This window comes from Scomber japonicus, chromosome 7, assembly GCF_027409825.1.
Source record: "Scomber japonicus isolate fScoJap1 chromosome 7, fScoJap1.pri, whole genome shotgun sequence".
In the NCBI taxonomy this organism is placed as follows: Eukaryota; Metazoa; Chordata; class Actinopteri; order Scombriformes; family Scombridae; genus Scomber; species Scomber japonicus.
The window spans coordinates 35,135,601-35,149,735 of NC_070584.1; the positions used below are offsets into that span (position 1 = coordinate 35,135,601).

The 14,135-nt window shown below is 41.4% G+C and overlaps 2 protein-coding genes across 2 annotated transcripts; both read right to left on the minus strand.

The window, feature by feature from the left end:
- Positions 1 to 197: 197 nt before the first annotated feature.
- Positions 198 to 1,724, minus strand: LOC128362072 (neoverrucotoxin subunit alpha-like). Its single transcript, XM_053322713.1, has 3 exons — positions 1,704 to 1,724; positions 1,237 to 1,283; positions 198 to 1,071 (listed from the first exon to the last, which is right to left on the minus strand). The coding sequence occupies exons 2-3, from the start codon at positions 1,280 to 1,282 to the stop codon at positions 542 to 544; spliced, it is 576 nt and encodes a 191-aa protein (XP_053178688.1). The 5' UTR covers position 1,283; positions 1,704 to 1,724; the 3' UTR covers positions 198 to 541.
- A 1,507-nt stretch (positions 1,725 to 3,231) lies between these two features.
- LOC128362062 (NLR family CARD domain-containing protein 3-like) lies at positions 3,232 to 5,263 on the minus strand (the record flags this gene model as incomplete). The annotated part of the gene is made up of 2 exons (XM_053322701.1): positions 3,232 to 5,006; positions 5,170 to 5,263. Coding segments are annotated over 2 exons (1,869 nt in total), but the record flags the coding sequence as incomplete, so codon positions are not given.
- Between the last annotated feature and the right edge of the window lie 8,872 nt (positions 5,264 to 14,135).

The window sequence follows — 14,135 nt, forward strand, 5'->3', positions numbered from 1 at the left end:
CAGTAAATAGAAAAAATATTTTATTCTGATGGAATGGAAAGAGAGTTAAATGGTAAACGGACTGTACTTATACACTGTAGAGCTTTTCTCGTCTTTTGACCACTCCAAGTGTTTTTACAGTACTTGCCACAGCGTAGTAAAGAGTACTGTTTAAAGGAGAGGTACTGTATGTAATACTGACAGCTAGTGTTTAAAATGGGTACTACAGTCCAAATTCAAAATACTGACTCAAAGCTTTTCGGTCAGGTCGAATCTATCCTGATCTCCTAACTTGAAGAAATGCCTGGAATGAAGACAACCTCTTAACACTGCATTATGTGGTGCTGGCATGTGATGTGTTTAAATAATGTGCTCGCACCATGATCAGGTTGAATGGACAGTGAATCGGATCACATAGGTCAAAACAAAAACAGATGTTCCACATTGGAATGGACATTTCAAAGGAGAACATACTGGCTGTAAGATTTCAGCTCAACATGTTTCCATGGGAGGGAGATGTTCAGCACAGCAACAAGATCCAGGCATGAATATTCTACAGAGATCACAGAGACACTGATGAGTCAAACCAGAACCCAAAACCAAAGCCAAACCCAGCATACAGAGGTTCAGTGAATGTGGTGTTGAAGGTGTGGAGGTGGATCAGTTTGTCAGAGGAGACTCTGTAGAAGGACAGAGTGCCAGCAGGACAGTCCACATACACTGCTACTCTGTTAGAGACAGAGGAGGAGGAGACACATGTTGTTCTCTTATTGTGCCAGACAGAGTAACCACCTTCATTGCAGTCCAGTCTCCAGGACTGATTGTTCATCCCAAACTCACAGTCATCACTGTCTCCTTTCCTGCTGATTCCTTTGTAAGCTACTGCTATATGAACCCCTCCTTTCCACTCGACCTCCCAGTAACAGCGACCAGTCAGATCACTTCTACACAGCAGCTGAAGCCTGCAGTCATATCTGTCTGGATGATCAGGATATGACTGATCCTCTCTCACATATGTCACCTTCCTGTTGTTATCAGACAGTTTGAGGTGTCTGTTCGCTGTGTTTGGATCCAGTGTGAATTCGCACAAATCTGATGGAGAGAACGAGACACAATACAGTTATTGATCAGTTATTGATGATGATTGATCATCTGATAGATTATGACATCATCTTCATCCTCAGTAGTATGTGAATGAGTGATGTCACAGTTTGAAGTTTGCTTTGTTTCCATGAATCAAATGAAAAGCACACTTACACTTCCTCAGACCTGGTGTCAACCATCGAACTCCAGCAGGCTGCATGCTGAAAGGAGGAGGGGGGTCAGAGCAGCACGTTCTCTTTCAGCATGCTAACATGGACGTTACCATTTTATTATTCTGTTAAAATATGGGGCTGGGCTTTGACAGACCGTTATTCAATCTGAATCCAGACAATTTCGTTGTGCTTTGTCCAATGACAATAAAGACTTTCCATTCTATTCTAACATGGTGCTGGTACATGTAAATACAAAGGCTCAGCTCCCCACGCTCATCTGCAGTGTTTTACTTGTTTACTTTTGGAAGGAGCGGCACATACCTCCTTTACTAAGATAATTAGATAAGATAGAAGTTTCTCTTTTGTGAATGAAATGTGCTTTTGGAGAGATATCTGTGATCAGTTTAGACAAAGTGTGACAAAGTTTTTCAAGCTCTTCCTCCACTATCAGACATGTTCACTCCATACCTGAGAGTGTCCAGTCTCCAGTGTGGATCCTCCCGTCCAGCAAACAGTAGTTTCACCCCTGAATTTCCTGGATGATTGTAGCTCAGGTCCAGCTCTCTCAGATGGGAGGGGTTGGAGTTCAGAGCTGAGGCCAGAGAAGCACAGCCTTCCTCTGTGATCAGGCATCCTGACAGGCTGAAAACATGCAAAAGAAACCAAAACACTACATGTCTGTGTACACTCGACTTGACAACAAACTAAAAGATGAACTCAACTGGTCTAGAAAGTTGGGCATCCAGCCAGATAGATACGCACAGTTAAAGGAAATTTTAAAAATCATCTGTGGTATTCAATAATTCAATTAAAAAAACAAAAGACAATAAAAAATCTTGCATGGAAAGTACTTCTCTACTGCCGAAGTTAAATCCTGTTAGCAACCTGTTAGTTAGAGACTATCCTACACAGGTTTTATGTTCTTCCTGTAATATAATTAATCTGTTGAACAGATTGATGAATTCTGACCTGAGAGTCTTCAGTCCACAGTGTGGACTCTCCAGTCCAGCAGAAAGCTGCTTCACTCCTGAATCCTGCAGGTTGTTGTTACTCAGGTCCAGATGTCTCAGACTAGAGGACTGGGAGCTGAGAACTGAGGACAGAGCTTCACAGCCTCTCTCTGAGAGGTTACAGCCAAATAACCTGAAGAGAAAAGAAAAGGGAAAAAACAAGTAAGAATGTATTAATTTTTCCGTCCTTTTGAAAAAATAGTTGTATATTTAGATAATAAGTAAATCCAACTATCTGTGTACTTTGTTGATTTTCAGTTTGCTTCGTTCTCCATTCTCTCTATTTATCCTTCTCCCCCTCTATCTCCCTCTCAACCCAACTGGTCAAGGAAGATGGCTGACCACTTAAGGGCCGTCCACACTAAGAACGATAACGTGTGTAAACAACTGTGTCCAGTACGCGCTGCATGCTCCAGCTGTGTCTACAGCTAATTATTGATGAGCCGTTACTGTTGTAGTATGTTGTATGGAGAAATCAGAAGCAAAGCAGCAGAGGTCAGATCAGGTGCTGATTCAGTGTGTTGATCAGAAGTATTTCAGACACTAGTTGCTGTGATGTTTCAGTATTTACAGAACAAACTGAGCTGCAGCACATGTTGAAGTGCAGTGTGTAAAATGCACCGCGGCAGCAGTGACACACCGTATGAGCACAGATCTGCTATCTTTGTTGTTTTTTTACATTATAATAGAGAACAAAGTTATAGTTGTGGTGTGAAATCCTCCATCCACTCGAATTAGAACGACATTTAAAACTATATTTGTAGTTATCGTTGTTCTCAGTGTGGACAGCCCTTTAGAGACTGGTTGTGCCTGAGGTTTCATCCTGTTGAAGGGAGTTTTTCCTTGCCATTTTCCCTAAATGCTTGCTCAAGTGGGAATGTCGGGTTTCTTTAATTTAAATACGGTCTAGACCTGCTCTTTGCGTAAAGTGACACAATGACTTTTGTTGTTATTTGGAGCTATATAAATAAAGATTGATAGAATGATTACAGAGCTTTGTTGGAGGCTTTGACCACTGGCAGCAGCCTCAGAAGAGCCTCCTCTGAAGCAGAGTATTTCTTCAGGTCAAACACGTCCAGATCTTCTTCTGATGACAGTAAGATGAAGACCAGAGCTGACCACTGAGCAGGAGACAGTTCATCTGTGGAGAGACTTCCTGATCTCAGGTACTGTTGGATCTTCTCCACTAGAGAACGATCATTCAGTTCATTCAGACAGTGGAACAGATTGATGCTTCTCTCTGCAGACACATTCTCACTGATCTTCTTCTTGATGTACTCAACTGTTTCCTGATTGGTAGGTGAGCTACTTCCTGTCTGTGGCAGTAACCCTTGTAGGAGATTGTGATTTTTCTGCAGTGAAAGACCCAGGAGGAAGCGGAGGAACAAGTCCAGGTGTCCATTTGGACTCTTTAAGGCCTTGTCCACAGCACTCTGGTAGAGATGTGTCTGGGATGTTGTTTGTTGTTCTTCCAGCCGATTGACTCCAGACTTGATGAATGTCAGATGGACATGAAGCGCAGCCAGAAACTCCTGAACACTCAGATGAACGAAGCAGAACACCTTGTCCTGGTACAGCCCTCCCTCCTCTTTAAAGATCTGTGTGAACACTCCTGAGCACACTGAGGCTGCTCTGATATCGATGCCACACTCTGTCAGGTCTGATTCATAGAAGATCAGGTTGCCTTTCTGCAGCTGCTCAAAAGCCAGTTTTCCCAGAGACTCAATCATCTTCCTGCTCCCTGGACTCCAGTGTGGATCTGTCTCAGCTCCTCCATCATACTTGACATTCTTCAGTTTGGTCTGAAGCACCAGGAAGTGGATGTACATCTCAGTCAGGGTCTTGGGCAGCTCTCCTCCCTCTCTCCTTTTCAACACATCCTCCAGAACTGTAGCAGTGATCCAGCAGAAGACTGGGATGTGGCACATGATGTGGAGGCTTCGTGATGTCTTGATGTGGGAGATGATGGTGCTGACCTGCTTCTCATCTCTGAATCTCTTCCTTAAGTACTCCTCCTTCTGTGGGTCAGCAAACCCTCTGATCTCTGTCACCATGCCGACACACTCAGGAAGGATCTGATTGGCTGCTGCAGGTCGTGTGGTTATCCAGAGGCGAGCAGAGGGAAGCAGTTTACCCCTGATGAGGTTTGTCAGCAGCACATCCACTGAGGTGGACTCTGTAACATCAGTCAGGATCTCAGTGTTGTGGAAGTCCAGAGGAAGTCGACACTCATCCAGACCGTCAAAGATGAACACAACCTGGAACTCTTCAAACCTGCAGATTCCTGCTTCTTTGGTTTCAGTAAAGAATTTATGAACAAGTTCCACCAAGCTGTACTTTTTCTCTTTCAGCACATTCAGGTCTCTGAAAGTGAATGGAAATGTGAAGTGTATGTCCTGGTTGGCTTTGTCTTCAGCCCAGTCCAGAGTGAACTTCTGTGTTAAGACTGTTTTCCCAATGCCAGCCACTCCCTTTGTCATCACTGTTCTGATTGGTTCATCTCTTCCAGGTGAGGCTTTAAAGATGTCTTCATGTCTGATTGTTGTTTCTGGTCTGTCTGGTTTCCTGGATGCTTTTTCAATCTGTCTGACCTCATGTTCATCATTGACTTCTGCAGTCCCTCCCTCTGTGATGTAGAGCGGTGTGTAGATCTCATTCAGAAGGGTTGGGTTTCCTGCTTTAGCGATCCCCTCAAACACACACTGGAACTTCTTCTGCAGGTTAGACTTCAGTTTACGTCGACACTTTGCAGCACGAGTTCCTGAATGAACACAATAAATAAGATCAATAATTGAATAATAAAGAGAAAATGACAGTTTAATTTCCCTACAGAATACATATATGAACATTATCTTCCATCTCGTGAGACTTCAGTAAATGTCTCATTTATCCATCATGTTAAATCTTTATAGAAATCCTCTTACTGCTCTGCAGACGCTCAGCCAGATCCTCCTGCTTCATTCTCCTCAGGAAGTGCAGTGTGATCTTCAGAAATGCATCTCTACTTCTCCTCCTCTGCTCTTCCTCCTCACTGTCCAACTCCTCCTCATCCTCCCTCTGACTCTCTAAGCCTTCTGGGTCATCTGGACTCAGACTCTTCTGCATCTTCTTCAGCTCGTTCTTCACAAAAGTGACGATGTTCTCCTTCAGCAGCTGGAACAGAATAATATATGAATGACACAATCAAACTAACATCATGAAGCAAACATCAGATCCATGTTGGACACACTGACAATCCACTGGTCTACAAAGTGCAGCATGGAGATGATTGTGAACACAATAAATGTAAAAGTAGTTGTTGTACATGTACAGACCATAAAGATGGAGTCCAGGTGTGTTTGATGCTGCTGAGCAGACTGACCACTGGGAACCTCTGAGCTCTCCTGGTCCACTCTGTGGAGGAATCATGAAGAATGAGCTCACATTATGTCTGTCCACACAGAGACAAGCACAAGCTAAAGGTCCGTCAAGTGATATTTGGATGTGAATAGAGAATCAGATGACTCCCTGTAATGGTAAAGCTTTACTAGTCCTGCTGATCCCACTGAGAATCAACAGCTCAGTTTGTAGCTTTCAGCTCAGAGTCACTTTGGTTTAGTCCCAACAGCTCTCAGCAACCCTCCATCAAGCTCTGCCTCCCACACTGCACACTGCTGAAGGCTGCTACAACCAGTGTGTGGTTGTATGAGACTGGTTGTACTGGGCAGCTCCCAGTGTCAATGTGTCTGACTGTGTGAGTGTGAACGCTGCTCAGAGAACTTTGTCTGAGTCAATAAAGGTTTAAAAACAGGAGACTTGATAAGAGTCTGATGAAAACATCATTATGTTTTTATCTGTTTGAAATCCTCACCTGTGATCATCAGAGTGGCGTCCATCTTTGAAGTTATAAGGATGATCCATAGACCAATCACTCTTCATAGACACACAGCTGGATTCAGGTTGGTCCAGCTTCCTCCTGATAGAAACATGATAGATTCTGCTCAGCACCCAGAACACACTGTGACCCAGAAAGACCTAGTTTTCTTTGACATCAGCAGAATTCTTCTTTAACCCTTGGTAGGTCACACCAGAAAAGTGCTATTTAAAAATATAATTTTCTTTGCTTTTCTTATTTGTTGCCATGACAACATAAAACATGGATTTATGTTGGAATTATTGTACATAAAGTTATCTCATATTTACTCCTCTCTTTAATCATTAACCTTTATAGTCATAGTATACAAGCTTGCTGTTTTAAAGTTGTTTTTCAGGAAGTCTCCGAAGTGTGTGTGTGTGACCGGCTTGTGACCCTGCTGAGCTTTCGATGCTAAACAGGAACCGAATCCAGAGACAGAGGCGGCTAAAACCAGACAAGCTGATTTCTGCCACTGTCTGTAAGAAGGAGAGACTACACACGCTGAGGAACTGATGTGCTAATGCAAACTTTAAGTGTCGATCACGTTGCTGCTGTGTGACCCCCACCCTTTAGAGCAGCAACGATTATGTAACTAGGGAAAGTACTGAAGAGAATAAAAAGAAAGAGTTCGTCAAGATTTGCTCAGAGCGGGTTGGAGTTTGTAACTGAGCATATCTCTGTCCGTTCTCCTTGCAAGTAGAAACTCTAATACTGTTGTCTTGTCTTCCTTTGTCTGATATTTTAAGTGTTTTAGGTTGCCTGAACCTGACAATTTATTTCCTCATTGAGCCTAAATGTGATGTTTTACAGCCTCTACAGACTCATTCACACCTCATTTGTTCTAAACTTTATTAAAAACATGTTAGAGACTCATTCTGTTTGTGTACAAGATGAAAAAATAAAAGTCAACTTCAGAAATGTCTCCAGCAGGATCTCTGATGTCAGTAGTGATTTGTGTTATTCTTCCTTTATACACTAGAATAACCTGTACCTATAGCAACCATCACACAACCTGTACCTATAGCAACCATAGCACAACCTGTATCTATAGCAACCATAGCACAACCTGTACCTATAGCAACCATAGCACAACCTGTATCTATAGCAACCATAGCACAACCTGTATCTATAGCAACCATAGCACAACCTGTATCTATAGCAACCATAGCACAACCTGTACCTATAGCAACCATAGCACAATCTGATGGTCTGTCTGTGCATTACATATCTCATACAAGTGATAAACATTGACCTGAAAGTTAAATGGGTTCAATAGTTTTTGTTTTTGAGCAGATATCATGACACAAAGTGATCTCTACCAAACAGCTGAGCAGTTGTTTTAATAGAAACAACAAGAACAACTTACTTTTGAAGAGATGAATGTGGTATTTTAAAATCTTTTTCATCCTTTGATGTGTCGCTCTTGAAGGACAGACAGCTGAGTCCAGGTTCAGGTTCAGGTTTAGGTCCAGCAAATTTTGTTTTTTCCAGGTCTGGGCTTCTACACAACACACACAGAGCTTTGAGTGTGAATAATGATGGTGGAGAACAGTGATGGACAGTTAGAGATCCTCATCTCACCTCTGAGCTTTGGTCTGGCTGTCATGTTCCCCACACAGAGAGCTTTTAGAGGGAGGGACTCCCTCCTCTCTGTCCTCACTCTGATCCATGCTGCTGAAGTCACATCCACATCAGTCACACACACTTTCTACCTTCATCTGGAGAGGAAACACAGATCATCCTTTACATCATTTCTCCTGTCACATCCTAAATATCAGCTGCTCCTCCTGTGATTGGCTGTTATTTATTATATTTATTAAATGTTATATGGGTCAATGACGTGATGTAATCCGCTGTCAATTGGTGTAACCAGTATTTTTTCATAAAAATCTGATTTTATACAGGAAAGTAAATCTGAATTAACATGTAGAATAAATATTTTCCACTTTTAGCAAGGCAACCCTATGTTTTGTAACACATTTTAGATAAGTTGTCAAAACTTACTTAGAAAAAAATGATTGTTTTCAGGATGCCTCCTGCTCAACAAAATGCTTCAAAATTTAAATGTAGAAATACTCCAAAATGTTTTTTTTCCTTTGATGTTTTTAAATGAAGTCATTATTAGTATAAGTCCACTTAACTACACTGTAGGTGATCAAATATTTAATATTTAGAATTCTTTACTTAACAAATATAATTTCAAATGATATAAAACCAACAAAAATACTAAATGTACATTTTAACAAACCTGATGCTGCTTTTAAATCTATTTTTTGAAGATGTTTTTCTTACCAACACCTATTTGTTACTGAGCCTTATATCAGTGTGAATGCAGACAATCAGCAGTGTGAGGCAGAGAAAGCTGCTGTACTTCTACTATCAGTCCACTAGATGGCGACATGAAGCTCGAGTGAAGTGAAGAGCAGCACACATGATCCGTAGAGGAAGACTTACATTCACTGAAAAGCACTGACTGAATTTGAAAGGAGGCTTCATTAATGAATCGTAACTTTTGCTCAGTCAGTCAAACTCTGTCTCCTGCAGATATCCGGTCATTGTCCGTTTTCCAGATCTAACCCTGTCTCTTGTTCCCTGTGGTCCGGTCTGTTCTGGCTCCTGTCCCTGTTCCCTGTTCCTGTGATGTTATAAACACTGATGTCCGAGGCACATTTCCCACTAGCGTAACAGAGTGTAACTTATCTTATTCACATTTTATAGATGGATCATTTGTTTTAGTTAAAATCTTAATCATAGCTGTGGAAAAGACACGTGGAAGTATAAAATTGCACGAAAATGAAGTAGCTACTTGTACTTAAGCAAAGTACTGAAGTGTTTGTTTTTTTTTTGTTTTTTTGTTTTTTTGCAAAGTACTGAAGTGAATGTACTTCACGTTATAAAAGCAGATGATCCTTCCAAACGGCAACAGAGACAACACATCTGCACAGTGACAATAAGGTGAGTGCTGTTTCTGTGAATACTTGTAATACTAAGAGATCAAATATGTGCCATTAGTAAAAACAAGATAAAAGAAACAATACAAAACATGAAAACATATATCATGTTAAATTTTGCAGTTTCTTTCACTCGTTAATAGCAGTGATGGATGCTGGTACAAAACACCATAAACCTCTGTCCTGATGGCAGCAACTGAAACTCTCCATTAAAATAGAGCCAGCTTACCTCTGTGATTGTCTGCTGTACAGAGATTCTGGATAAAGCTGAGACGAATTGGTTTAAACCTTTTTTGTTTTTGAAGGACACATTTCCAAACCATGAAACAAGACAGAAAGATAAAACCGATTCTATAAAAGCACGATAAAGCAAGGTCAGCATGGTCCTGTCAATGTTAAGTGGACAGTTTACTCAAACAGAACAGGCGCTGGTACCTTTTTACACACAGATTCGCAGTTTGCCTCAAAGTTCAGTTTGTTGTCTGTTGTTTATGTTGTTTGTTTATGTTGTTTATGTTGTTTGTTCATGTTGTTTATGTTGTTTAACTCTAACCAGAGAGCTGGGCCGCGTTTACTGCGTCACAGCAAAATTGTGCAATTCAAAATGTTTTTGTGATGTTACTACAAATACATTGTTTGGTATAATATTTGTATATATTGTGAGGCGATATGAGGACAATCCTGTCAGTCCTGATATCAGTCCTGTACCAATAGAAACAGTCTATACTCACACACACTCACAGCTGATCTCCAGCGGCTGTCCGGCCGAGCGGAGCCGCATTTAGCGCATCAGACAGCGGGGAGAGCAGCGGCTCATCTCCGCCTCCTCCGCTGGCTGATAGCCGCCAGTCAGCAGTAAGTGGAGGGACACAATAATAACAACACTGTTCAACTACTGACCATCACTCACCTCAGCTGCTCCTCCACACTCACTAACCCTAACCCTCACTAACCCTCAGCTAACTAACTAACATCATGGCCGATATGGTAGTTAGTTAACCGTTATAGTTGTGAGTTGATTTTTTTATCTCCAATTAAGCGACGTTAACAACCGATGCTGTTTGTAGTTAAACTAGCGACAACATGAACAAACAGTCATTAAAATGTACAAACGCTGAAACTGTCAGTTACATTACCTTCAGATGGAGGAAATCATCTGCTTCACACTTACAAGAAACGGTGAAAGTGAAAGTCTCTGCAAAGCTGTAGTCACATCAGGAAACCACACGTCACGGATTCAAAGTCAAAGTCAAAGTCAAACACCTACTAGACATACTATCCCACGGTGAACACAGATAAAGTGCACAACAGATAAGACATGGACATCCTAATACTAGAAAGTAAAAATATATAGGCCTATATATGAAGTAGCTGCATACATTCCTGTAAAAGTTAAGTTGTAACAGTAACAGTGCAGAAAAAGAACAGTCAGTGAATAGCAGCAATTCAGTTTGTATTGTATGTAGTGATGGTAATAATAATAATGCAAGAGGGGCAGAAAGGAGGGGGGGGGCAGATTTCTGATGGCCTGGTGGGTGTGGCTGAGGGGAGAGAGGGGAGAGAATTTAGCTTCCTGACAGCTTGGTGGATGAAGCTGTTTGTGAGTCTGGTGGTGCAGGCACGGAGGCTCCTATACCTCCTCCCAGAAGGCTGAACAGACTGTGTGCTGGGTGGCTGGCGTCGCTCACAATCAAGGGAGTTTTTCGGGTGAGGCGGGGGATGTATGTGTCTTGCAAGGAGGGGAGTGGGGGACCAATGATCTTACCAGCTGTATTCACTATGCGTTGCAGTGCTTTCCTGCTGTATTCAGTGCAGCCCCCGCCCCACACAGTGATACAGCTGGACAGGATGCTTTCAATGGTGCCCCGGTACAAAGTGCACAAGCTGGGTGGGAAAGCTTTCACTCGCTTCAGTTTGCGGAGGAAGTAGTAGCACCGCTGAGCTGTCTTCACCTGTGACGGAGTGTTGGTGGTCCAGGAGAGGTCCTCACTGATGTGCACCCCCAGGAATTTGGTGCTGCTCACTCTCTCCACAGCAGCACCATGGATGGTCAGTGGTGGGTGTTGGTCGTTGTCTTTGCACCACGTGGTCAGACGGTTGACCTCCTTCCTGTAGTGGGTCTCATCGTTCTTGGTGATGAGACCCACCAGAGTTCTATCATCCACAAGCTTCACCATGTGATTGGTGCTGTAGGTTGGTGTGCAGTCGTTATTTTAATATGAACAGAATAATAATATGGACAGCAGCAACTCAGTGGGTCCGTGTTGACAATCCAAAATTTAAAAAATGGCTTGTTATTTCATTCTTTTTTAAATGAAAGTGCCACAGAAATTGGGAAAAATAAATATCAAAAACAAATTAGGTCGTGGGGCGTTTTGTTAATTTGGTTTTACAGTGTGGATACATTTATAATGACCTAAGCTGAGATAATATTGGATGCATGACTCTGAGGCAACAACCGAACAACTGCTGAATAATGCATGAAGCTGAAACACGCAGTCAAGACACTTCAAACCAAAGTTTGATATAATTAAATGTTTTTTTTTCAGCACGATTTATTTGATTGACTTTGACAGCGTGAATCTGATGCCTCATGTTCATTTTTCAACTTTTAAAAACGTAATGTTAGTCTATGTTAAAGCCTCTACCCCACCTACAGCATGCAGACTGCCACTCATGGCTAGACCACTAGACCACTCCCACAAGGTTATATTACACCTTTTATCATGATGTGAACGTTGACAGATTGGTTTCTTTTTGTTTATTTTATTGTGCCAGATACCTGAACAAAACCATCAAACCTGTGTGTGTGTGTGTGTATGTGTATGTGTGTGTGTGCGTGTGTGTGTGTGTGTGTGTGTGTATAGAAACATGGCTGCAAAGAATCTTATTTGACTTCAACAGTTTCATGCAAATGTATGAAAGTGAAACAGGTGTGTTTTACTATTTCATAGTGTTCGTGTGTGTTCGTGTCTGTTGTTGAAACAGAAGAAAATATTAAAAGCAGAATTGTGTGTATTATATTACACCCCGCATGTCTTAGTGTGCAGCAGGTAAGAAAGTATATGGAGGGCTTTAGGACCTCAGTGCTCAGACCTCAGTGCTCAGACCTCTCCTTCAGTACCTGCCTATCTGTAGGTCTGTGTGTGTGTGTTTACTAATATGGTTCAAGCTGCAAATGTTATGGAAATATTTCATATCTGTCAGAGCTCCTGAAGGCAGTTTTCAGGTTTGCATGTAGATCTGAGAAGCTGCAAACGTTTCTCACTCAGTGGAACATCTTTCTTTCAGCGCTGTGTCAGCTCTCTCAGTCCTTTGTCTTTGTTATAACCAATCATCATTTTTAACCACTCCAACCTCAAACTGTTCCCAGGTTCTACAAAAATGTGGACATTAAAATCAAAGAGAACAGAACACTGGATCAGTTGTACACAAATATTCAAATATCAGGACAGACTCAGTGCCTCCACCTGAGCAGCTGTAGGCCTGCAGACACACACTGCTGCTGCTGCTGCTGGTGGTGCCAGCTCCACCTTTCTACAACAACACAAACTTTCTTATCATTTCGTTGTAAAGTTCACTCATATTTACTCTACACAGAAAATACTTCTTCTCTCCTACTGCAGTACTTTTACTGTAATACTGCATACTACATCACTATAATACTGCAGTACTTTTACTGTAATACTGCATACTGCATCACTATAATACTGCAGTACTTTTACTGTAATACTGCATACTACATCACTATAATACTGCAGTACTTTTACTGTAATACTGCATACTACATCACTATAATACTGCAGTACTTTTACTGTAATACTGCATACTACATCACTATAATACTGCAGTACTTTTACTGTAATACTGCATACTACATCACTATAATACTGCAGTACTTTTACTGTAATACTGCATACTACATCACTATAATACTGCAGTACTTTTACTGTAATACTGCATATTACTATAATACTATCTATCTATCTATCTTTTTTTTCTTCTCTAAAATCTGTGTATTCCAGTCCCTATATGCTGCATATATCAGTCACCATAAAGTCCTGGGTGTATGCAGGTGATAGTATTTGTGCCTACAGAACATCTCCAGCAACCCTTGGGCTTTAATTATCCCCGTCCTCTGGGGCAACGGGTGCAGGACTTTAACTCTACACACAAACGCAGCTCTGCTTTTTGTATTTGGACTCTGGCTCACCTTCAGGTTGAATGTTACGTCACAGTTACTTCCTGTCTCTCACCTTCACATCCTGACCAATCGGACCTGATCCAGGCGTGATGCCAGCCTTTAACAGCAGTGATTGGATTAGAAGCGACGCTCCAGAGTTTGATTGTTTATCAACACAGTAAAGAGGAAGCTGACGAATCCTCACGTCATGATCTCGACCTCTGAGGATTAATCTCAGAGTAGGTCAACTGTAAACTGAACAATAAGAGCTTCATTTGATGGAAGTCAGCAGTCAGTCAGTTTATCAAGACTTCACTTTACTTCCTGTATGAAGGATTTCTAAACTTAAACATCTGCTCTTTCTAGTAAGACTGGATCTTTTTGGGATGTTAGATTACACAGAATTGTCGTCACTAATTCACTCAGTTTATATTCTCCTAAAAGCAAAATATGCAAGAAGAGTTTACATTAATTACACTAATTAATTACATGAATAAAACAGCCAATAACACAGTGTATCATTTATTTCTGTTATATTTTCTACACTGTCTGATAATCTTTTACTTTTGTCGTCTTCTGGCTTCCATATAGAGGGCCCTTTATCTTGACATTTTGGTGCAATGTGTGGGATTTAGTGATATCTAGTGGTGAGGCTGCAGATTGCAACCAGCTGAATACCCCACCCTCTTCTTCCAAGGAAGGAGGACAAGAAGAACCTATCAGAACCTCATAGGTTTTCTCGTCAAAAATATTGCATACAGCCCAATTTAAATAATTACCAAAAAGGGAAACATGTAATAAAAGACCTGTTACTCTAACCAAACTCTTAATATGGGAAAAACAGTGAAAGTCAATATTGCA